This window comes from Rhipicephalus sanguineus, chromosome 1 (genome assembly GCF_013339695.2).
Source record: "Rhipicephalus sanguineus isolate Rsan-2018 chromosome 1, BIME_Rsan_1.4, whole genome shotgun sequence".
NCBI lineage: Eukaryota > Metazoa > Arthropoda > Arachnida > Ixodida > Ixodidae > Rhipicephalus > Rhipicephalus sanguineus.
Window position 1 is genome coordinate 268,105,300 of NC_051176.1, and position 26,166 is coordinate 268,131,465.

Sequence of the window (26,166 nt, forward strand, 5' to 3'; positions counted from 1 at the left end):
GAAACACTAAATAATTTGTCTGCCAGATTCCTTTTTCAAATCTGAATATTTCTATGGAGATAAGGGTAGTTATAGGAAAGAAGACTAATGGCCAAACTTCTCTCTTCAATTTTGCATCCATGCTACTGTGCCCGCCAAATTATGGTGTGGTGGGGGCTGGACCGTGACATGGGTTTCATGTTAATAATTTTAATTAATATCAGGGGTTTAACGTCCCAAAACCACCATATGATTATGAGAGACGCCGTAGCGGAGGGCTCCGGAAATTTCGACCACCTGGGGTTCTTTAACGTGCACCCAAATCTAAGCACACGGGCCTCAAACATTTTCGCCTCCATCGAAAATGCAGCCGCCGCGGCCGGGATTCGATCCCGCGACCTTCGGGTCAGCAGTCGAGCGCCATAACTACTAGACCACCGTGGCGGGGCTGGGTTTCATGTACTTCAGGGTCTTTTACTTTATGCAGGAACAGGCCGTTGAATTTGCCAGGTTTGATTCATGTTTGTTTTCAAATGCAATGCATAAGAAGTATAATTTATGAGCATCATTGGAGGCTAGCTGAAGTTATTACATTAGTGATAACTGGGGCGGGGATTTTAACATGGTGTCGACGTACTGAAAAGGGCTGTCTCTTTCAGCACTAAAGTGACTTCCTCTGCCAGTGTCGTGCGCATTTGAAAACATGGCACATTATATGGTTGTTATTTGTGTGCGGTTGATATTTTTTTATGGACTGAGCAGCGGCTAGTTAGAGAATGCTGTCTGAGTTTACTAATTAAGAGAGTGATGGTGGCAAATACATCATGAGCTTGGGCTCCTCCATCAAGCTATACCGTATTGCCTAACTAATATCGATGCATACTGTAATTTCGACAAGTGCAACATCAGAAAAACCCAGCAAAATAATTTACTCCAAGAGTTGCAATTTTCTCTGGTGTTCTGCATCAAGGAACTCCTTTGCCACATGGCATGCACAACTAGTGTGCTTCTAGTTAATCTTTTGTAGTGGGGTATTGTTTAGCTATGAAATTTCTCTTATTTCACAGATAGTGGCTGTGGGACAGTGAAACATTATGTTTTCTAATATCTTTCGCATTTTTTTTTTCATTTTAGTTACAAACACATTTTAACAATTCAGTTTTGATCAATTTCATTGTACTGTATCAGTTTTGGCAACTGAGTGTTGCCATGCAGGGCTCACTGATAAATATTGTGTGACCGAAAGGTACATCTTTGTGTGTGTGTGTGTGTGTGTGTGTGTGTACGCACACGCATGTACGTGTTGCACAACTTTTGAGTGTAGTAGTTCTTTAGAAAAAAAAGCTTGGTCTAACTTACAAAAAAATAACCATTTTTCCATGGCATGGAAGGAGTTAGAGAACGTAATGCTGCGCAACTTTGAATGCAGTAGAGAATGAGCTTAGTTAGTGAAACAGATGCTGTGCAAGATACTCCATTCTTTATGTACTTCAGTTAGCAGGAGCTTACAGTGAAGCTTTGCTGTAGTGCCTCACAAAGCCATTAAGAAGAGGGATGAAAGTGATTAATTCTGTTTCACTCTTGTGTTGTGCAAATGTTTATGAAATATCTGTCCATCTGGTGTATATATTAATTTGAAAACTTTGTTTTGCACTGTGTCACCACACTTTGTGCAGATTTTTGGTCCTGGTTGTAGTATTTTATTTAAAAGTCCTATTAAGTACTTTATTAGTTGCCTGCACATTAATTTGCTTGATAGCCTATGGGAGTCTTACCTAAATACTGTGCTCTGTACAGCTTGTGCATGTATTATTTACAGTTTTATCAGCCTTTTTTTTTGTAAATCTTTCTGTAGAATGTGCTGGCTGAATCTCCAGAACTTGAGTTGCCCCCTGAGGCAGACACAAATACTAAGCTCTTGGAACTTCAGGTAAGAAACGGCAATCTCACGAAGATTGAGATCCACTGTGTATTTATTTTCATTGCATATTTAAAATCTTCAGAGTGACTTACATAAAAAAAATTTACCCCAACTTTTTTTTGTAGTGGCATAGAAGTGCCAAAAGAATATTTTGTGTAAAAATAGGTTCATTGCTTATTGATGTATTATAAAAATAAAAATGAGAAATGGACATATTATAATAAATAAGGATGCACATTGGAATAAACAAGTTTCACAGGCTTCGAAAAATGTGCACACAAAGAAAGAAAATGCTGAGGCATGGTAGCATTGTTTGTATATGGCGGCATCGTTGGTATGTGCGAGCACCCACCTGTGAATGTGCTGAAGATGTTGAGATTTATTGGGTTGAAATGAGCATGTGCACATGGTCTTTCACCTTTGAGGAAGATGCGCTAATAAATATTTTTCTGTTTAGGAAAGCCTGAATTCATTGAAGACGACCCATCCAAACAGTCTCCTTTGGCGTCTGGCGCTTGCGGCAGCACATGTGTACCATGCCTGCGGTGGCATCGAAGCACTTGCGCAGCTTTGGGTCAAAGTAATTGCAGAGATGCGTTACTACTGGGAAAACAACCTCACTCTTCCAAGGTATGTGCAACTTGGAAGTTACTGCACTGCTCTCTTACAGCATAATAGACAGCTACATGCTGACCATGCTTTGACCATAGCCACCTCTGTGTCACTTTTGATTAATAAAGCAGGACTGATTGCAGTGCTGCAGACCTGTGGCTGTGGCACTGGTACAGTACTTGTGTATATTTTTCTTCCTTTATTGAGATATTATAGTTCCATAGATTTTATTTATACATATATACACATGCATACATATGTGTACACACACATGTGTACATTCATAAGTGTAAGGTTTGACAAGCACACACTTTTTTAGATGGTATGGTGAAATAGGCAGAAGCATGTGCTGCACACATATGCACATATGGTAAAGGCTTGTATATATATCTGAATTATCAAAATAGGTTAGAAATACGTAATTCGAATTGTACCCCTGTTTGTACTTCACTGAGCATTTGTTCCATACATCACAAACAAATGTTGAATAACCTATTGTTCAGCTTGCTTCGACCGGAAGTTGTTTTCTATATCCAACTGATTATGTATGTTTTGATAGGCCGCTCGCTATATGTGTTGCGACCTGTGTAATTTTAAACAAAATGATTTAAAAGCTACCATTTTGTCCTAAAGTAAGGAAGGAATCAAGGCTATAGGAAGCTTTTAACTAAAATCTATGTCTGAGAAGTTTTCAAGTGGTCAGGTGCAGTGTGTTACAACAAATGATCCTCGCTATCATGCTCAAAGTGTACCTCGAAAATTCGGGCGTGCTGTCCAACTTACCGTGCCCACCCTGGCCATCTAATAGACAATAGTGTTATTTCAGATGCATCTGAGTAGGGGCTTTTGCATTGTTGTTATGACAAACATGTTGGATTATCTTGAAGTAATCAAACTACCATGAAGGCTTTATATGGTTTCATTCGGTCTGAGCACTGTGAGGACAAATAATCTTCTCAGGATCGTGGGTACTGCTGTAAACTCCCAAGCAAGCCTAATCTGTGCTGCTGCTTGAAGGTGCACCAAATCTTGTTGAAGCCAACTTTTCAGGTTCCACGAAAACTTTGTTGTGGCAGTGACTTCATCGTAATAAAACTGTCAGAAGTCTGTGAAATTGTGAGAAGTGAGCTGCCAAGAAAATGCGGTGTTGCCTGTGTGTGGAGGAGCATGAAGCATGTTAATGGGATGCCCACCGTGGACTGCTAAATATTCTTACAGGTTCACAATACTCACTGCTTTGAGGGGCCGATTATGTAGAAGTAGGGTGCTGGTTTTGTGTAGCTGCTACTGTGTTAACAAATCATCCATTACATTATTGATGAAGGTTTCATATTTGAAGTTAAGGATGTGGAAGTGATAGTTAAGGTTGAATTTCCTGCATTTCCTTCCTGTCTCTCTCTCTCTCTCTCCCTTTTCTGTGTGTCGATTTTTTTTCTTGCCTATTAAAATTTATAAAAATATGGTACGTCAGAAAATAGCTAGTTGTAAGTGAACAGTTGCCTCGTCCAGTTTCAACCATTCATGTTCCTTTAATTGTACTAGCTGGTTATATATATATATATATATATATATATATATATATTAGTCCATCCAGCTAACCGTTACAACTGCATAATTTGCTCTTGGTTTGGAGGTGAATTATAGCTACATTATCCAATATACTGCTCTTATTTAAATTTTTGTTCTTTGATCCATCTCACTTTATAGCAGGTGGATATATTCAAGGACAACATTATGCTGGCATATGCCGAATATGTATGGCAGCGGCTTGTTAATAGCTTATGAGTTGTCCTTGCTAGTGCATACAATGCGAGATAATCATGAGAAAACTCTAAAAAAAAATTATTTGCTTTATACAACTTGAATGTGAAGCACACAAAAAGTTTTTGTTATGAATTTATTTACAGAGCACAAAGTTCTGGTGGCATAGCTGAGAAATCAAAAGAGAATATAATGGCATTGCATTTTTTTTTCCCAAGTGAGGTTGGCTCACTTGAAAAGCTGATAAAATGCTTCAGACAGCTAAGCAAGTAATTTCTTAAGCAAGTTGTATGCTCTTGCCTTTGCTTGGCATTTTATGGCTTTTTTGTCTATGATGGGTTTCTCCATGCTGTTCTCATCCTATTATCATCTTGCGTACATCAAAATGTTGTGATAAGCTCGATTGTATCTTTCACATTTGTCTTTTCCTCTTAGACTTTTGTTAACAATGGCTTTTTGGGTTGTTGAAGCTTTCTTCAAGCTTTGTTTTGAAACTAATCATTTTCACACCAAGAACTACAGGGTTCCTAGGATTAAACCTTCCCAAAAAAGCATAATCAATAAAGAAGTGCTACAACATGTTTTAGAAATGCCATGTGTGACTTGACTTCATGGCACTTCTGCTTCACTACTAACAATGTTTTTCCTCTGATCAGACTGGCATGAACAATAAGCAAATTCTGTCTTGCTAGCAGTTTTACATTTGTTGACCTATCATTTGATAGAGTAAAGGCATTCGTTTGGCATTTGACAAATTTTGAATAGTTTTCATGCTAATTTCAGCCACTGAACACAAAAAGCATTGCTAGTGATTTAAGAAATTTCAATGTGGCAAGTGCAGGGAACTGGACAAAATTGGCAACATTTGACGGTAGTTTTTTTTTCATTTTTTTTTCATAATTGATCAGGGCTACTTGCATAGATTCTCCCTGAAGTACATTTCATAAAAGGTGGTAACATCCATAAAAGTGCTTACTTTGCACTGTCCCCATGAGAGCAAAGAAACCTTTTCAACTGTGTTGGAAAAGTATATTGTTCAGGCACCAGACACTCTGTACAGGATGAACAATGAGATTTTTTATAAATGAAAATGCATGATAAAAGCACTGATTGGTACAAAATAATCACCGTAAGAGTATTAACTAGCTATCTGCATTTGCAACACACAGCTGTACATATATGCAATTATGATATGTGTTATTTCAGCATGTATCTCTACAATCTACCATTGTATTTCTTCATATTTGAATTAATGATTCAGACTGGCATAAGAGGAAGGGATTGTTCGGTTGACAGCCGTTTGAATCTTGAAAATACGTGTAGTATTTCAGAACACTACTTATGATTGTTCCTGTCCATAATCTCTATTGGCTTATCAACAACATAGAAAAGTTTCAGTGACTGTATGATAAAATTGACAGTTTGTGAATCTTTTTAGTAAATGTGACTTATCTCCTTCTCTGGCTCTTCAGACAACTCTGCGTAAAGAAACATGTAAAGAATGCATTATAAACATTTCCTTTTTCAACTTTTCTCACTTGTGTTGTGGGTGAGTCACAAGGCAATGGCAGCACTAAACAGTGTTTCTATTTGTATAATGCATAAAGCATAGTCCTTTTTGAACATACTGCTCTGCAGTGTGAACATAGTAGGTTGTGCATGTCTGCACTCCTGAGTTCACTATAGCTTTACACTAAACAACAAAAAGTCTCGAGCACTCTGATAGTTCAGCCACGTAGCGCAGAGCACAGTTGCAGAAGTTCCTCAGCGATACTCCTGTTTTTGGCACTTCACTGACAACATTTCATACAGGCAGAAAACTTGCGGTTGCAATGAACAGCCATTATGGAGCACCACAAAAGACAAGTGCTGTCTAGCATGGCAGAAAACCATGCTTGCACGCTGACATAGACACCTTGCACTAGTGGTGATGTGTGAGCACTCTGATGCCATAGCTGCACAACGAGTTGGGGCAAGTGTCCTACCGGTGGTGGTACTTGCTGTGGGAAGGTGCCACGTGACTCTGTCCTACGTATATGTCCACTTCATTGTCTTTCCAGTTTTCTGTCCGGGCATTCCAGTCTGAGTCATACTCATTAAGTGAGTGCATGGAACTGGCCGATGCAAGCCGGCCGTTGTGCAGCACTCTCTTTTTGCCATTCGCAAGTGGTCGCGTTGGTGGCCCTGCGTGAGCATCGAGAAAAGAATGAGCTCCCGACAAAGCTGATAAGGACTGCTGTGACTTGCGAACTTCTGGGTTGCCAAGGCCACGATACTTGTTGGACATTTGAGAATAGGACCTGTGAGACTGGCCGTCAGCTGTAGAGCGGGCCTTTGAGGAGTAGCCATTGGGCATGTGCGAGAAATGGGAAATGTGGGAGCGGTTGTCATCCATGACAAAGCTCTGGTTTACAGATCCATTGGCATTGTCCATGTGGTACATGCGTGCCCGAGGAATGCTCCGGCTGCTGTACATGGAGACAGTCTCCCACTCATCTGTTGGCTTGATGGTTGGGTGCACAGTAGATGTTGGCAATGGCAGGCGAGATTTGGTATCACTGCTACGACTTTGCTTTTTCCGCCAGCAACAGAGAAAGATGATGACAGCAAGTATGATGATGCCACACACAGCTGCTGAGGACGCAATTATGATTTTGTCTAAATGGGCAATTACGTAGCGCTCTAGCTTGAGCTCCTTGCACCGGGATGGTAGGATGTCATCTATACCGATGTCTTGCGCATCTTGCAGGTTTACAATGCACACCACAAGACACTCATTTGTAGGCAGATTTTGCATTGTGTACTTCCTCTGTTCTGGCCGGAGTGTAGGGCCATGGCGATAAATCTTTTCTCCGAATAATCGGTAAACTACTTGGAAACCTAAAGGAGACTCGCCATCACTTTGCCATTCAATAGTGACTGCCGAATCTTTTCTTTGAGCATTCACAATATATGGAACTAACAGAACTTTGCTGGATGGTGCCTGAGTGTCTTGATTCCTTGGGGATGATAGTAGTGGACGAACATGTTTGTTGCTGGCCTGTCTTTGAGATGGTGCTGGTGCATCAGTTTGCTCTGGAGCATATGTGACGACATCAGCTGCTGACTCACTCAATGATACAAATGGCTCCTTGAAGGTGGTGGTTTCTGCAACAACCAGTTCATTGATGTGAACACTTGTTGGTTCAGGAGCTGTAGTTGTAGTTATTGCTGGCTCCACTGAAGGTGTCATCGTAGTACTAGTAGTGGTAGTAGTTGTCATCATTATTGTGGTGCTTGGTGTCGTAGGAGGTCTTGTGGTGGTTGGCATCACGGGCTCATTTTCGGTAGTTGACGTAGGAACTGTTGTTGTCGTCGTTATAGTTGTTGTTGGAGGTGGTGTTGTTGTAGTTGAAACATTGCATATAAACTCTGAAGGCTCAATTTTTGCAAATGTGCGTCGCTTGAGGTGGTCAGGTTTTCCACAGTATTGAGGGTTTCGTTCACGACTTGTTACTTGGAGGTCTTTGTTTGCAATCCACTCTGCAATCCACCTTATCCTGCAGTCACACTCGAGGTAGGGTCCTGGAAAGTTATAAAGAAAATGGTGTCAAGAAGTAGACATTATTGAAATTTTTGTCACCCTCATCTTATTTGTGTTGTAGCACGAAGGCCATAACATGTTTACTCTGAGAAAGTGTTGAAGAGAAAAAAATACATTTTGTGCATGTTTCTCTATTATCATTAAATCAAGATTCCCTCTAATGAACTTAAACTACAAGTTGGCTTGTATCTCGCACATCCCATGGGGAATACTAGCCCGTTCAAAATGTGAATTAGATGTGATTTTTTTGTTGGCATTTTTGATTGGACAAGGATGTGCTTTACATAAGTTCTCTGGTTCCTATATATAGGTTGCTTTTATAAGGCCCTTTCCTGTATGTGGGTTTTGTGCATAGGTAAATCAGCTGGGCATGCTTTTTGTCTGGAAATGATTTAGCCTTGCAACCTTGCCTTGTGGCTGAGACAACACTGTAAAGCAACTGTAGCTTTTGCTGAGTGTTAGGGACAATTGGATCTGTGGAAAGGTTGATAGATATAATTGGCAAATTAATTTTTGTTGTGGCTTGTTGGCAGGGTACTAATTAGTTTTCTATCGTGGAATAGTCAAACAGATGAAGAATGAATGAACAGCCGTACATTGCCAAAGCTGTTTCTAGCCATTTGGACAGTACAATGACGAAATTGAAGGTTCGCATGACATTTGGACAATACAGCCGTACTTAGATGCTTATTTAACAATATGGTTAAAATAATAACCAAAGCAGAGGAAATACCTTAACTGAATGATGCAGTTGTGAGCACGGCAGTAACAAACAGAGTTGACTTGTGGGTGTTCACGTTTAGATAAAAGAAAACAGCCCTGATTATTTAGCAACTACACGTATGAAATTCTTGCATCTTGTTCTTCCTTTATTTTCATATGCCTGTTTTGTGGCATACGTCTTGTGCATCTTTATGAATGAAGTACCTGAATGTCAGCACCCAAGTATGTTGCTTTGTCCCTCATTTGATTATGCTGCTGAACATTCACCATGACATTTCATACGGAAAGTTCTTAAAGTGAATGGTGTTAGCGTTCCTTATTTGCTGAAGGAAGACGTATTTATACGGCACAAAGAGGCACAATACCAGTGTAAGATGAGGACAAAACAGATACCGGGAAAAATGAAGAAAATTTTGACTTTGACAATTTAGCTCCCTATACAAGAGCTTTGTTCGCAATGAACTTCACAATCAAGATTTTTTTCACGATTCTTCTTGACCAGACAAGATTTTATCATTTTTGTCTTAATGCAAATGCATGTTGGCTTCCCTCTTTTGATAATGTGGCTCATAGTCTTGAGAGCATTGTACAGCTGTCTTTTGGCATGGCAGGTATGTACCACTTATGGTGAATGGTGGAAATTTAAAATACAGGTCTCCTTAGGTAATGATACAGTTTACCTAGTTAGCATGCCACCAAAATTTTAAATTGCTCAAATATTCTTGCATTCTTTGCTACAGTAATTTTTATATAACGTAGGTGTTGAATAAAGGTGTCTTCGCCAGTAGAATACAAACGAACAAAGGTTTAATGACTCAGATAACAAAACACATCCATGCTAGGCAAACGTTCGTTTCGGCACACCTTGCGTGAGCTCTCCTCTCGTGCTCACATATCTTTCTTTTCTTTCTTCCAATGCACATTCAACAATATTCAATAGTATGTAGATTCCTTGGAGATGAATTTGTCTACATAGCAGTTGTACAAAGATTATGTATTTATTTCACTAACCCAGTGCACGCGTGCATTAAACTACTGGAATGTTCGTGCACATTCACAGTACAAAATTCCTAGGTGATATACAAGGTTACTTTTAGATTGTGCCATGCAAGTTACTGAACATGTTTCAGTAAGTGTAAAACATTCAGTTCAGATAAGCTCATGTAATATAGAGCTGATCTGTTACATTCGACTGTTACATACAGAGACACGATATGTATACATTGTTCAGTATGACTACTTACCTCCAATACTGATTCCCCTGAGAGTAGTGTTGAGGTGTCGGAAAGGTTCTAGTGGTATTGTTGCCATGGGATTTCCATCGAGTGCCAGGAGTGTGAGGAAAGGGTTGTTTGCAAAGGCATCATCTGGTAGGTTCCGAATCCCATTAAACCCCAGGTCAAGGACCTGTAAGCAGATTCAAAGATATTGGTCGTTATATTTGTTGACAGAAAAAATGGCCGAGTCTCACTTCATATAAGTACTTCCTTTACTGTATGGGTCTTCTGCATCATGACATGTGCATACATACATACATACATACATACATACATACATACATACATACATACATACATACATACATACATACTTGGAAGGGTAGCACTAGTGGACACAGACCCTTGGAAGGGTAGCGCTACCCTTCCAAGTATGAATTTCCAACTCGCCCAAGAAACAATACATACATAAATACATGCATGCATGCATGCATACATACACACATACATACATACATACATACATAAATACATGCATGCATGCATACATACATACATACATACATACATACATACATACATACATACATACATACATACATACATACATACATACATAATACATACATGCATACATACACAAAATAGGTGGCGATATATAGTATTTTCAAAGAGGAAATCAGTAGGATCCGATACAAAAATAAATTCACAGGGCCCCATACGAATTTGCCTAAGATGTCCATTCTAAAAAAACAGGGCGTGCAAACATGGACACAAGAAAGAAGTCCTGTCTTTTTAGAATGAATACTTAGCGACTAGCTCAGCTCTCTGTTATTCTATGCCTAAGATGACTTGAATGTGAAAGCTATCATCATCGTCATCGGAGTTTGAAAGGTTGCGTGAGTTGTTGTACCGCACGTCACATTTTCAAGCCCAGCGTCTTTGTTGGTGGTGTGGCTGATGATGATGAATTATAGCTCAGCCCTTTGTGATGGGTTGGCAGCTTCCAACGGCCCACACATTATGCAATTCGCATGGTGTGACGCCTGGTGCAATTCTACACTTCTGCAACACAATTACATCTCTTAAAGGGACACTAAAGAGCAAAATGATTTTTCTGGCATTAGTAAAGTAGTCTTCCACGATACCAAAAACACCACGCTTGCTGCGAGAAGACGTTTAATAAGCGAGAAAACGTGCAAAAATAAAATACAGGTGGCGACGCCACCTTAGAATTCCCGTACCATTTGCCGTGACGTCACATATTTTTGACGGCGCCTGCTTGGGCCTGCGTAGTTCCTAATCGGTTAAATCGAAGTACATTGTCCTCTGAGGGGGCCAGAGACTTGAAAAAAACGAGTTTGTGGAAATTTCGTCGAGCCAGTGGAGCCAAAATACGTTAAATGCTCTTAGAAACCTTTTACGTCACGAATTACAAAGTTCGGCGCGAAATTTAAAAATGAAACTTTGAACTTGGTTTTCTCCTCTAATAATAAACCTATGGTGGTGAAATAAACTACACAAGAGTTCTCCAAGCACACTTTATCAATCTAAACCAATTCATTGTTTCTCTTTAGTGTCCCTTTAATGTGTCTCCTTGCCCGACCTGATGGCTGTATAGGGCCAGCGCTTGCACTGGTGTGGCTCTGTGGTTAGAAGACTTGACTGCCATGCAGAATACGTTGAATTCAATTCCGTCTAGAGCCCTTACTTTTATCATATAATCGTTATTAAGGTCACGTCAGCTTTTGTGCTGCACGCTGCATTTTTCAAGGCCAGTGTCTGATGAGGCACTTGAAGCTTTTGCCTTTATATAACAGCAGAAAATGATGAACAAAATGGAAGTCTTACTGGAATTTCATCTGAGGCCTGGTGCATGTTTGGTATAGCCATCTTCGCAAGGTAATTACTGTGTTTAACATCTAGAAATAACCTGTGCCAATAGTGCAGTTCTAATTCTTCAGTTGAATTGCCCGAAGCGGTAGAAATTACTTGCACAAGAAATCAAAGTACTGAATTAATAAACTTTGACTAATTTCCTTTTTAACTAATTTCTTTGAATATTGTAGTTTACAAATTGTGTCTCATCTCGGGCCAAGCTTAATAATAATAAAAAGACAGTGTAATGCAATATGTGTACGAAGATGCCGCCAACAGCGTTTTGCTTGTAGTAGCCTCGTGCATAGTGGTATTTTGTTGTTGTCACCTCTTAGATAATCGGAAAAAAAGAATCGCATGAATAATTAATAATTACTTCCACAATTTCGGAAGTCTAATTCGTCGTCGCATTCAAGAACATCATGCTAAAATATTTCTAGCCGGTACATAATTACTTTGCTGCGTTTTCAATTCGTGGCGCATAAGCGAAAAAAAAAAAAGATTCGAAGCAAGCGCACGCTGTTGTGGCACGCGCGCGAGGTGCACCTTCTCGCTTCACGCCACGAAATTGAAATGCACAAAAGTAATTAGGAATGATGTAACGGCCCGAAATCTTTTAGCGCGATGTTCTTGAATGCGATGCGAAATGTTATAATAGCGATTTTCGCACTTATGCAAGTAGTGCAATTAACTTTTCACTAATTAACTGCTGGGGGAAACCCATTGCACCATACTTGGCTCTTCCGATGTCGGCTGCTGCTGGCCAGTTCATGCTTCCATTCGCTTTGAATCTCAGCGTTTTTCGGCGGTTGATCTCCCTGCCTTGTGCCTTTCATTTCGACTTCCATTCATTCCTTACTTCGCGAATATTCCCGCGCCTTTGGCTTCACGGACACCTATCATTTGGTACCTTTTTCAACTCTCCATAAACTTTGCAAAGCCGCGAAATGACTCTTTTTGTGACATGCCGATTACGTGCGGTTGGTCGTAGAATAATGTGGACCACGCAAGAGCGTGCCGAAATGGTCGTCTGCGCCGCCTCGGCGAGTCACCTGCTTTCGAGAGCCTTGCTTTGGCAAATGCGTGGCTGTCTACGTTTGTAGGCATGCCATTGATCGCTTCCACCGGCTGCTCACAGATTATCACGATCCTGACGCGACCACCGTAGCCGAATATTATTGCAAAGTGAAAGACGCTACTGCTTACGGAAATACGGCAATCGCTGCCGCGACGGCCTCTAGCGCCAAGATGGTGATCGTATGCGAGTCGCTAGTGGAAGCGATGACCTGAAATGCCTGCGAGCGCAAAAAGCCGCGCATTCACACATGCAAGGATCTCGACACCAAGCGGTCGTCGCGTCTCGTCACCAGTAGATGACGCAGACGCGACCGCTTTGACACGGCCTCGTGTGGTCCACATTATTTTGTGGCCGACTGTGCATACCGAGATCGCACGTACACCAAACCCGTGTAAAGTCTGGGAAAAAAGACCTTGTCTTCAAACAGTTTATTGAAGACTATCGCACACTTTCTAATGTCCGCCTTTACTATGTACCTTTGCAATCAAGCGGTATAGTTTCGTTTCAGATTCCGTACATTTATTCATCGCAGGCATTCATCGCTGAAGCACACAGTATTATTGAAAATCTGTGTCATCGGTCAAGTGTTGCAATAAATGTTAGCAGATATGGTTTAGAATTACAGAGAGCTGAGCTAGTTGGTAAGTATTCATTCTAAAAAGGCAGGGCGTGCAAACACGGACACAAGAAAGAAGTCAGGACACCACAAACGCCGAACTGCGTTTGTGGTGTCCTGACTTCTTTTTTGTGTCCGTGTTTGCACGCCCTGCCTTTTTAGAATGAACAGATATGGTTGATTGCGATTTAAAATTCACGGTAAGCATTGGGCGGTAGGACTTTCCCGCCTGCGGCCACTACTTTCGCACTTCCATTGAAATTAGAAAGTACTGGTCAAGTGTTATTTCAATTGTGACCATGCCTTGCAGTGTGCAGGTATTTCTCGTGTAGGTAGCAGCATTCGCTCTGCCATCCTACGACGCGTTTTCCTCAAATTTCTGTGATCTGGAGCATATAATTATCGTGCCAGGAAATAGAGAACCTTGTCTTTCCGTTCTTTGCTTTTCTACAATTATTGTCCGTTGGAATTGCTATATGTTCACTTGTTATTGCCACCATTTTGCCCACTGACAACGTGTTGTGATGAGGCACACGCACCATCTATATGCCGATGTTCATGCAGCTTACCCGAAGTTCGGTGAGCGTGGCGAGTGCCTGGCCGGGGAACTCGACGAGGAGGTTGTTGAGCAGCGAGAGTGAACTGAGAGTGTCGTTGATGCCGGCGAATGCGTCTGCATCGATCTTGACGATGCGGTTGCGCTCCAGGTTGAGCGCGGTGAGCGTGTGCATGCCGCTGAGGTCCTCGGGTGCCAGGCTTGCAATCTTGTTCTGCGCCAGGTCCAGGAAGGCAAGCGAGGTCAGCTGGCTGGCGGCGCGCGGCACGCGCTCCTGGCCGGTGCCCTTGAGGTTGAGGTTCTTGAGCGAGTCCTGGAGGCCGGCAAATGCGTCGTCCGCGATGTTCAACTCGTTGTCGGCCAGCTTTAGCGTATTCAGAGGCAGGCCGCTGAATGCCCCGTCGGGTACATGCCGGATGGCGTTGCTGGACAGGTCCAGCTGGCGGAGCGAAGCCAGGCGTCGCAGCGCCGCCACGGGAACCTCCTCGAGCCGATTGTCGGGCAAGCTGAGGCTGGCCAGGCTGTTCTCGAGGCCCTGTAGCGCTCGCTCGGAAACTTGACGCAACTGGCAGCGCGCCAGATGCAGCGACTGGATGTCCAGCTTGGCAAACGCACCGTCCGGCAGCGCTTCTACGGTGCTGTTGTTGATGTGGAGCAGATCAATGGGCACGTTCTGCGCCGACGCGTGCAGCGCGTTCATGAGTCGCGCGAAGTTCACGGGGCTGCACTGGACGGAAAGGCGCTGCGTGCTGCTGTAGGCGCAGATGCAGTCGGCGTGTAGGTCGACCAAGTCCCGCGACCAGGGGCACTTGGCCAGCGCGCCAGGCGGCGCGAGTAGCGCAGCCACGGCGCTCAGCAGCAGCAGCCACATGGCTGCTCAACTTTCTGGTGCCGGTGGTGTGTCCGGGCGCTCTGCAAAGAATGGAATAGGTTCACTCGCCTGCTCGTGAATAATTTCCACTTCTCTATACACTGCTCGCTCTACTCGCAAACAAAATGCCTCCTCATTTGCACTGATTACGCAGAAAACGTGCCCAGTTGCGCTGCCCACGCGTAATCTTCCGCGACGCCGAAAAAACAACAAAAAACAAAGAAACGCCACTATCACAACGCTTCTGTTTGCATTAAATGTTTGCTAGTCGTTCTGCCACAGCCATGCCTTCATTCCGCCTTGGCGGGCAGCATATAGCGTGATGATGTGATGATGTCGTAAGGAGTCGCTGCCATCGTTCTCGGTCGCCCGCTTTGAAGATGGGCGGGATTGAAATTTCCTCTGTGAGGCGACGTTGTCTCGAGAGTCGCATAGCAACACGGGTCGACTGTCCTTGACCCCTGTGCCCGCAAAAGAATGTACGGGGACGGGTTTTGGAATGCCTCGGTGCGCTTCTGCCACCCGGCATCCTAGCTCTCCGCCTCGACCACCTGACAGTGACGAAAATACTGTTGGCCTTTCAGCTGAAGCAGGAGCGTGTAAAAATCAGGTCTGGCACCACATCCTTGTAGCGCGCTCTGAAGAACGTCGCGTTGTCAGTGTGACGTGTAGAAAGCGAGAGAGACTCCTTGCTGATTTATGGCATCGTGAAACCCAACATGGAGTCTCTACACGCGAGCGAATCTCGCGCTCGAGAGTGCTCCACTTGAGCTTTTCAGTGGCGCAGTTCGAAACGGTTTGCAGAAGCCTGCTAGCGGAGTGTTGCGTACCTAAATGAATCATGCATTTTTTAAAAGTTTTTGCTAATTTTGGTTGTTTTACACAACACGCTAAAGTTTAGAATTCTTTTTTCAAGTATCCATGTACAGTTTCTGTGCTGGCTTTGCTGTCTCCTTTGAACGCTCGTCCTTTTCCGCAGCTTAGTAATTGTTTGTGCCTAGCCATGTCCGGTGCTACTCGACGTTGTGTGACCGAGCAGGAATGCGGTCTTTGGCTCGCCTTTGTGCCTCCCTGCCGAGTTCATCGTCTCCCGTCGCTGTGTAGCCCTCCCGCGCTGAGGAGGCGGAGCGAGAGTCCGCTGAGGTGCCGGCGTCGTACTTTCCGCGGCGGCACCTGGTCGCCCGCGCTGACTCGTGCGAGCCGCTGGGTGAAAAGCGTGTTCGGCGTTCTTTCTCGTCACTGCGCAGCTTTGTCGACAGATCCGCGGACGCGGGCTAACGACTCCTACCGGCGGCATCTTAGCAGCGGTACTGAGCTCTGCCTTTTGTGCACCGTGCGGCCTTCCGCTCACGGTCTCCTCCTGCCTCTTTAAAAGGACAAGGAAGTGCCTGACGTACACTCATCGTGCTTGCGGCATTGAATAACTCTTGCCTAGCATTCTCACTTCCTTCTTGAGCAGCAAGAACTTGTGCGGAGGCCACTCTGACGCGTGTCGGCTGCCTCTGTGCACAGACTCCTTGCACCATACACAGGGACATCCGTGCGCTGTTTTGCCTTTCGGCTTCACATATGTAAACGAGTGCTGCTTCTTTCCACGCTAGCGCATTAATGCAGCACTCGGCTAGGTCTTCAATAAATTGTCTTCCACAGACCGCTGACACATCAGAATGCCCAAGTTGTAGCTTCTCGCTGCTAAGTTTGTCGGTGGTTTTTTTTTTTTTTTTTTTTCAGTACCGCTGTCCATCGTCCAAGGACAAATATGTCTGCAGTACGTGTGAACGCTGCGTCCCGTAATTCACTGGTAATGGTTGTCCTACCAGTATTTGTGGGCAGATTTGTTAGTCGTTTGATGAAGTATACGAATCTTGCGGTGTTTGGGATCTGACAAATACGCCTTATAGTTCATGAATATTGTGAGCTTTCTTTTTTTTCTTGCTTTTTTATTTTTTAAAGCACGTTTCTCGATCCTCGAAAAGTCGGCCTTGCTGGTTATTTTAAGTCTACTTGCTTGTGCTTAAGTTGCGCGTGTCGTTACGTGTAGTATGCACGTGCATAACATGGCTGTCAATAGTTGTTGCCTTGTGCACGTGTTCGTTCCATCATAGGCTTTCGAATCCGTACGTCGCGGAGCCCACGTTCCGCCGTTTCGCACTGACTGATTCACAAGCCAGTCGGTGAAAGGGAGAAGCACTGCCATCGCGGAGTGGCGCGGCGGCTTTGGCGACATCGCGTGGATTGATTGATGGGCCGCGACCAGCCGGTTCCGTGGGGACGGGAAGCCCGTCTGAAAGAGTCTACTGGCGCGTTTCTGCTATATACCCGGGCTCGTGCTGCCGTCGTCAGTCACGTTCGAGTTTTGTTGCCGGCGTCTGTCAGAATGAGGTGCCTCACAAATTGCATCCTAGCGCACGACCTTCGCGTTTGATTGTAGAAACATTGGCTCGAGGTGGGGCTCGTTCCGTGCTTTGAGCCAGAAGTACATAGATCTTCAGGGGTGGCGCTTGGTGCCGTGAGCAATGCGTTGGTATGTGGTTTGTCTTACAAGCTTATGCGGAAAGAAGAAAAAGGAAGAGAGAAGCCATCTTTCATCTTGATTAATGCGCTGGTGGGTAGCGTAAGTAATGCTTCTCGAAATCTGTCATACGGAGCAGCAGCATGCCGTCCGATGAAGTTGTTAGGCTCCAGCCTGCAACCCTTGATGGTCGGCTTACGGGTGCACGCCGCTATTTACCGGTGCGTATGGAAACGATGGCAAGCGCCGGTGTTGAGCCATCTCGGTCGTCTGGCGCAACATTGGACGCGAGAAGTTCTGCGGGAGCCAGATTCGCGCGAACACTACTGCCTGTCGCTCGCCGCCTTTTAAATGTAGTTTAACATAACCCGGGAACGGAAGTGGAACGCAGCCGCACGGGGGACCATTATGCAACCGCGTTTTGCGCGGTCCCAGTGTAGTGGCTAGGCCCTTGCTGCCAAGTTCCAATTTGCTTTCCCGCGTCCCCAGGCGACGCCTGTGATTTCTAGCCAGAATCGAGTGCAGTAGGCGTGGCCCCTTGGGGCCGTCGGTAACCGCGTAAAATCACTGCACGGAGCCGTAACGAGGCGCGCTGGCTCAACCCGTTGAGCAAGTGCAGCTTTGTTCTTTACTCAAACGGACGCCCTTTTGCGAGCCTTTGTTTTCAGTATATGCTCTTTTTTAACAAGTGCGTGCTCAGTGGTTTGTGTGTCCCACGTGTGTGCCTTTGATGAAATCGAGCTGGATTTGGAAACAGCGAATTAAAGGTGGTTTCTATTGCAGGGCTCGTGTCTCGATTTTTTGGTGTTGCAGCGATGTATGTCACATGTTGCTCGATGCGCGATTCTTGCTCGACATTTTCGTGTTTCCCCAACATGACGGGGGAAAAAAAGGTTCCTTTAAGCAATGTCGAGTCGCTTTTTCGAAGCGTCAGAACAGTGTGGTTCGATTAGCCTGCCTGCGCAGGAACTTGGAAAGCGCGGCTTCGCTCGAACTGCGGTGTTCGTCGCGGTCGAACGGCGGCAGCAGCAGCAATGGTGCGAGCCGTTCCCCACGTCGCAGGCGACGTGTAGCTGGACTCTCGTCGTCGGCTTTTGGTCACCTCCCGAGCCCCATTATTCGAGGTATTCGCGCGTGCACGCTGCGCGGCGAATGCAGGGCAGGGGCAGTAGCGAGCGCGTGGCTCAGACGCCGCCAACTAGTTTGGGAGCGGCACTCTGGTGGCCCTGTGCGCTCGACCGCAGGGAGGTCACCACACACCGGATGCCGCCGCCTTCCGAGGAGCCCATCGAGCGCGTTCGGTCGCCGGCACGCGCGTGAACAGCATTTTGGTGGGCGATAATCACGGACAAAACTGTTGGTGGGGAGGTATCGATGACATGCAGCCTTTCGCTGTCCGCTCAACGAGCCGCGGGCGTTGGCGACTCTTGGCAGGCGCGGACTCGTCGTAATGATTCAAAATGAAATCGGAAATCGCGTCTGCGATACATAATCGAATGCGCGGAGCTTTGCAACCTACGAAGGTGCTGTTTCTTCTGAGCGGAACTCATCTGAATACGCAGGTATACACACTTGAGGGAGGCGCTGTGCAGCCTTGTGCGCCACCGCAGTTTTTTTTCTTTCGACCGACAAGTTCGAGGCGACGATGTCACGCGTGACCGAGAACCGCCTGTTCCACGGCCATGTTTCCGGGGATAGAGCGGGGAGTATTTTCCTCTCAGTGGGCGCGGTGGTTGCATCAGTGGTGCATTTCGAGTCTCTGGGGCACACGCTTCGCCGCGACATCGCTGTTGGCGTCTGCAGGTGTGATGGGCGGCGTGAATCTCCATACACATTCGTCATGCGACGGTTGGCATGGTTGCGGTTTTTCCGAGCTGTCCCAGACGAGGCCTTAAAAAAAAAAAAAAAGTAATGCGCAACGCGAATGCGCCCCGACCGCCTTTGCCCGCGAGAGTGCGACGTGTCGTGTACCTGCATGTGCGGTTCCAGGGGGTATGTCCGGATGTCCTGACCCTCCACCCCGCCCCCTTGAAAAAAAAAAAAAATACAGAAGCTGCATCAGCGCCTGTGTACCGGGCTACAGTTCAGAAATTAGACGAGCAGGCGTAGCAGTGGGGGACAGCACAGAGGGAAACTGGTGTAATATATATATATATATATATATATATATATATATATATATATATATATATATATATATATATATATATATATATATATATATATATATATATATATCAGTTTTCAGTTATTCGTTTATATATGATGATGCGATTTTTCGGTGTCTGTTTGTAAGCTACAGAAAAAGAGTAATGTCTCAATTCAAGAATGACCGAAACGTTTGAGCTGTTACAACTTGGTCGGGACGCGAATTACCTTGACTAGTGTAATAGAAATGATAGAAAGTAGTTAGTACGCTGATGCTGCGCTGCAAACATATAGTTTCGTATATACATAGATATGGACGCGAATTCTTAGCGTGGAAACAAAGCGTGTACTACATTTTTAACAAATAAATTGAGCAGTTCTTTTTGCTTTGCTTTTTCGCTATTACTGCGTGCACACATATATGCGTTCTCTTGATAGTAAGCGTTAGGCGTGCATGATGGCATCATTGCAGCGTATTGCATTGCTTCACGTTCATTACTTTGTCGACATTGAACCGCAGCTGAGTAGACTTCAATTCATACAAACGGGACATGCAACGAAAACATATATTGGCACGTCACAAGGAACAGCTTTATCGGTATTAGTAGCTATATCACTTCCCGAGCTTCGAGAACGGCAGTCGTCTGTGCTTTGCACAAGTATGCAATGCTTAGGCATGCACAGAAAGCAAAACATGTGCTCTCCGCTGAGCATCGCGCAAGACCCACACTGCCACAGAAACATGGTGCTAACACTGCGATGACACATTGTAACATAATTGAAAGGTTGAACCGAGTACTTGCTCTTAATAATTTATAATCCTAGCTTAATAATTTATAATCCTAGTAGCGCGGAAACGCCTGCACTCAGGCCCGTAACCAGGAGGGGAGGGGGGGGCTAGGGGCCCGAACGCCGCCCCGCACCGAAATTTTGGTGAAGTAGGTGTTTTTACCAAAAATAAATAAAGTAGGTGTTTTTCTCAAATAGTCGAGGTTTTCAGCGAGTGCTCCCCCCCCCCCCCCTCGAAAAAAATTCCTGGCTACGGGCCTGCCTGTACTTAAAGATAAAATTTCCGAGAAATAAATTGCTTCAAAAGTGTTGGTTTAGTAACTTTTTTTGAAGGGTCGCACGAGAGATGGCCAGGCCATCGCGTACCAAACGCACATATATGTACAAGAGTCCTCGAGCGCCGATGTTTTCCTATTTTTTACACTAAGCATTCGTCGAATGAGCTGTTGCAGTGCATAAAAAATTGCGGTTCTTTCCTGGCATTAGTGTTGCAATGAAATCGACCTCTAAACCTTGCTGTCAAGAGGATTGCCTTTCTCCTTGCATACTTAGAAATGCGACCTGGAGGAAAAAAAGAAAAGTCTGGTTTAGACTCGTCGAGGTTGTCCGTCACCGGTGCGCAAAAAGGTCACTTACTCGACGCCTGCCGTGGCGGCCACATTTCTAAGGGGTGTAATGCATAAACGGGTTTGATATTACCCGGGGTGGTTGAGATCTATCTGTTGTGGCATCTTTCACTGCCTATTCAAGTCGGGCAGAAAGAAGCGCAGCTGCACGAATTGCTAATTAAATTCGGCGGGTTCAGATGCTCCCGGCATATATAAGGAGAATGCTACTGTCGAAAGCGCGCAACAAATCTCGGCCATCGTTGCATTGCAGAGCACCGCGTGTGCCGAGCGGCCGTCCGGCCGGACGCATCCTTTCGGGGCGTTCTTGGGAAATCGGCCGGGCCGCGTGTAATGAGAGCCATCTCGGCCGCCGCCGCGCGGGGCCGTACGCGAACAATGGCGGAAGCTGCTGCCTAATTCGTTTGACCCACAGTGTCGATGCCCCGCGGCGAGGGAGCCCGCCGCGGGAGGGAGCGGCGACTCCATTTGGGCCCGTGGTGCACGGCCGCGTAGTTTTTTGCTTCTCTCCGCGAGGCTTGCGCACTGGAACATGACGAGCCTCGCATTCACGCCCTGCTGGTTTCGAGGAAACGCTGAGTGGTCGGCACACGTAAGACGCGGCTTGTCTCGATGCATCCGCGGAGGACGTAACGCTTGCGTCGCCTTTCCTCCTCCGTGCATACCCTGAGGGGTTTTGTGATATCTTGCTTGTCCTGCCCAAACGAGAGCCTGAAATGAATTTGCGTTGTTTAAGCCGTGACCGCTGCTGCGAGGCGCAGGAATGCAAGGATTAAGGCGAGCGACTGCGGCGGCGACGTCTCGATGTCGGCGCGCTGCCCTCTGTGGATACTCAATCTGTGTCAGCGTGTTCCGCGGATTGCGCCCATGTTTTCCCGACTCGTGCTTCGATGCGCATCTCAATTCGCGGGCGAGCGTTCGAGTCGGTTCCTCCGCATTTTAGGGTCTCACTTGTGCTACATTCGTGCTGGGTGCGTAGACCGAGGCTCACGTGTAGTACTGCACTGTTTCTTGCCTCGTTTATTTATAAGGAGCAGCAGGGCGATGTAAATGGCTAGCGATAACTTTAGAAGCATCTCGCGTTAGTGTACATTTACAGTATGCACTGCAAGGTGCATTGTCTGTCTCGCCGAAGTTATCCGCTTTTTTTCCCCTTCATTTTTCCTTCCTTATTATCCTTTGCCGGAGAGTGTTGAGGCTCTCGTGCCGCAATGTATCCTTTCTTAAAAATTTTCTGAATGGCTCTTAGGGGAACTCTCTCTTTTCATGTGAATCCGCGCACGGGTTTGTGTGTGCCAAGGGGGAGGGGTGTATGCAACTTAGGAAACAAGTACAGCTACTGTTGGAGTAAGGTAGCTATATACCGCCGTGCACGCATGTGGAAATAGTATCCTAGAAAGAAACTCCCAATAGCTGCCGTGAGGCGCAGGAGGGAAAAGGAAGATGAAGAATAGAGTTACAGATACGCTTCCGAAACTGATGAAAGTGCGCATTGCACCGCGATGCTTCGTTAAAGGGACACTAAAGAGCAAAACAATTTTTCTCATATTAGTAAAGTACTCTTTCACGATACCAAAAACACCACGCTTGCTGCGAGAAGGCGCTTAGTAAGCGAGAAAACGCGCAAAACTAACATGTGTGTGGCGACGCCACCTTGAAGTTTCCGTACCATTCGCCGTGACGTCACATGTTTTGACGCCGCCTACTAGGGACTGTACGTAGCTCCTAATCGGTAAAAATGAAGTACATTGTCCTCTGAGGGGGCCATAGACTTAAGTTACCAAGTTAGGGGTAATTTTGTTGAGCCAATGGCGTCAAAATACGTTAAATACACTTTGAAATTCGTGACGTCACGCGCGGAGATTTCGGCGCGAAATTTCAAAAAGAAACCTTGAACTTGATTTTCTCCTCTATATATTAATAAACCTATGATGGCGAAATTAACGACATTAGAGTTCTAAGAGCACAATTTATCGATCTAAACCGATTCATTGTTTCTCTTTAGTGTCCCTTTAAGCGTTGAAATCCTGTTCACCTAAACGTCTGTAATGAGGCAAGCTTGTGGCTTTTGTCTGAGACGCCTCAGCCCTTGGCTGTTTCTTTTTTTGCTATGAGCAGTGGACGGCGCGTAGCATCGCCCCTCCTCGCTGGCCTTGTTTTGTCCCTCTCCGATGCGGCTGCCTCGGACATTGATCGCTGCAAGAATGCCGTCCGGAAGAATGACCGAGCTGACCTGCATAGCTGGACTCGTACGTTTAACTGTCACCGTAAACGGAGGAATGTAAACGTGGACTGTTATTTGCACCGCGGACTATGGCATCCCGTTCATATATTGCTGTGCGAGTGTGCGCACTTTTATACGTGCGTTTGTTCTATCTGTGATTGTTAGAAAAATGAAATGGGAATTCTGGTGGCGGCACCGTATAGCCGCGCCGACGACACACATCCGAAGTACAGTATATTATATAGTCGGATACAACTTTAGAAGTCCGCGGCATTTCCTCCTCGAAGGCGGATGCACGCAGGCCTGCACCAATGGGCGTGCACTCCAACATGACGTCATGAGCGGGACGTCTTGTGACCCCGCCTTCGGAGAACATTGCTGAGCTCATGAGAGGGATTATTTCTTTAGTCGCGGAGGCGATCGAATGCCGCGCTTCGGTCGCCTAGCTGGGCGGGGCCTCTCCGGACTTCTTAAGTTGTATCCGACTATAGTCATTATACCCGAACATTGGCTGGCGTACGGCGAAAAATGTAACGGGCTAAAAAAGTGGACAGAATAAGAGAAAGCATATGTTGTCAGAGATTCGCACCGAGCTGCCGCGATCGCGACCAGAGTTTCATCAATGTTTCGGTCCATCGTCTAGCGCAGTGGCAACTGGCGTGCCGGGTTGCAAAATGCGCCCATCGGTTCGAATCTGCAGATTCCATTTGTGCATGGGCTATCGTGCGCTTCGCGGTAGGCAACCGTTCGAACAATCGCGTCGCAAAACGCCCTTGGCGTGCTCAACGGCTTTTGGCGACGGCACGACGTCTGTCTTGACCTCGGCGAACCGTTGTCCTCGATGGGCGTGCGTATACGGTCGTGTAGACGGCGATCGGCACGCGTGCATGTCGTTGTCTAGTGACCCTGGTCGTAACTGCGTGGTCCCCTCCCAGTCCTTTTGCGTGCCTACCTTGTGCCGCGTGCCGGCTTCTGGCCCCGGCGCGTGGCAGTCGTCTCACCTCGACTTCCAAGGGGGCAGCAATTCTGTGCCGCTTCTGCATCTTTCATTCCGAAGTGCGTACTCCGCACGCGGCATAGTTTCGCTCGCCTTTCGCATCGTGTTGGCCCTAGGTAGTCTTTAAATGAAGCCAGCGTGAATCCGACAAAGTGTGGGCGATTCGGTTTGTTGGGCCGGAATCCTGCCGTCGGGTTCGTAATTAAACTTTCGCAGGTCGAGACCGCCCGAAGGGTGCGCGGATTGGTTTGTTCGGCTGGCCCGTCAATGCATCTGTAAACACCGTCTTCTCGGTCCGGGCCATCCCGATTCGAGTCGACCCGGACAATGCTTTACAAATCATGCTCTCAGTGAAGCTTGACGGTGTTGTTAATTCTTCGTGCCTTATGTGTGTCATCTCTACCATATACTTCATCGACATCTTTCTCGAAAGCACTTAACGCGTTTGTACGCTCATGCACTGTATTGTATAGCAGATAACCAAACAAAGAGCAGCTTTAGTTCTTTTTGCGTCTTCCTTAGCGGTGACATCATAACTGGTTCCCTGCCTTGGTCAGCGTAAAGTACACTTTAGCTGCGCCTTTCGCCCGCCCGATGTGCTAGCTGCTCTTGGTGAAAAGCGGAAGTAGACAGCGCTTCGTAATCAGCGTGTTCCGCTTCCTGGCTCAGTGGCTGAGGCGCGTAGTCCCTATAGTGTTGGTCGAGCTGTTTCGCGTGACATTTTAATTAGGACTGGCACTCGGATCGAGTGTCCGCACTCGATCGGCGCAATGAATGATGGCGACGATTATCTTGCGCAGGCTTCCACGCAGTTGTCGCGCAACAGACGCTCGGTAGAAAGCGTATTTGGAAAAACGCTGGTTTAAGCTGTAATGGAGAAAGTAATGGAGAAAGTAAGACAGTTTTGTGTTTTGGTTGTCTATACGTGACACCTGTGATCGTTAACAACCTACAAAATCAGCAGCCACACAATAGCATCCAGGCAGTAGCAGAATATTCCTGTTAGTGGAGGCGATTTCATTTGTAGTTTAATCTGCGGGCGGTAGCCGAGAACTCCAATCATAAAGACGTCGACCGTCCTTTTAATTTAGTTGGGAAGCTTGTGTTATATACGCCGGGTAATTCTATATTTATGGAATCCGAACAAAAAAAAATGGCGAGGGGGGGGGGGTTATGGATGCGATGATGCTTTCTTCGCTACGCATTCTATTAACACGACTGACGTCAGATTGCCGCCCTCATAGGAACTACGATCGGTTAATTAACTTTTTTTTTGCTGGGGTTAACGCCAGAACTGCAATATATTATTATTATTATTATTATTATTATTATTATTATTATTATTATTATTATTATTATTATTATTATTATTATTATTATTATTATTATTCGCACTTAGCGGCTGTGTTTTCGTATGGGGGTTATTGAGTGGAATGTCAACTATCAGGCGCCTTTTTCTGTGGGAGCGCCGGCTGAAGACCACTATATAGGGAGCTGATTTTGCTTTAATACAGGGGGAAAATACATTCACAATAATAATTTGTTCACGTGACGATAGACGTCATGTTGCGGGAACTCCGTTTTCTTCAAGACCATTCAGTGTCAGTTCTGTCACACATTTCGCGGCCAGCTGAAGACTTACGGCGGCACTCAAATAGAGCCCAAGACGTCGCGATGAGTGCGTAACCCCTTATCAGCACGTTACAGCACTGCACATGGTTGCAGCACGGCGGTTGAATGGCGCTTTGTTCAGCGCTGGTTCAAGTCGTCTTGTTCATTCGCGAATGCGGGCACCTCACTTACTTGTCGGGTGCGATTCTTTGTCAGTGGCGCGGGTTGGCCGCTCGATCGTTCATTGAAAAGAAAATGGGTCATCATGTGTACGTTCTGAACGCGCAATCGCTGACTGCCGCGTAGCGTGGTTGCGCACGAAGGCAGCCTTCGCTGGGGCATTCGACCACGCCGTCCTTGGTTGTGGGGCACGGGGAGTACGCCGAACCATTTGCGAGGACCACCGAACGTGCTTACGGTTTCGGCTGCCGTGCGTCGTCGGCGCTTCGTGTTGCACGCCCAAA

At 45.8% G+C, this 26,166-nt stretch overlaps 2 protein-coding genes across 3 annotated transcripts in view; one reads left to right on the plus strand and one right to left on the minus strand.

The window, feature by feature from the left end:
- LOC119378933 (rab3 GTPase-activating protein catalytic subunit) overlaps window positions 1-26,166 on the plus strand; it is a 246,529-nt gene that overhangs the window by 39,099 nt on the left and 181,264 nt on the right. For both annotated transcript variants that reach the window (XM_037648028.2, XM_037648029.2), the window contains exons 14-15: window positions 1,835-1,909; window positions 2,358-2,530. In XM_037648028.2, the coding sequence (XP_037503956.1) occupies window positions 1,835-1,909; window positions 2,358-2,530 (248 nt within the window). The remainder of the gene's footprint in view (window positions 1-1,834; window positions 1,910-2,357; window positions 2,531-26,166) is intronic.
- Window positions 5,202-26,166, minus strand: part of LOC119378935 (leucine-rich repeat and fibronectin type-III domain-containing protein 3) — a 41,320-nt gene continuing 20,355 nt past the window's right edge. Inside the window, exons 2-4 of the mRNA XM_037648031.2 lie at window positions 13,938-14,836; window positions 9,824-9,986; window positions 5,202-7,837 (exon numbers count right to left, since the gene is read on the minus strand). Coding sequence (XP_037503959.1) covers window positions 6,255-7,837; window positions 9,824-9,986; window positions 13,938-14,795 — 2,604 coding nt within the window. The 5' untranslated portion in view covers window positions 14,796-14,836 and the 3' untranslated portion in view covers window positions 5,202-6,254. The remainder of the gene's footprint in view (window positions 7,838-9,823; window positions 9,987-13,937; window positions 14,837-26,166) is intronic.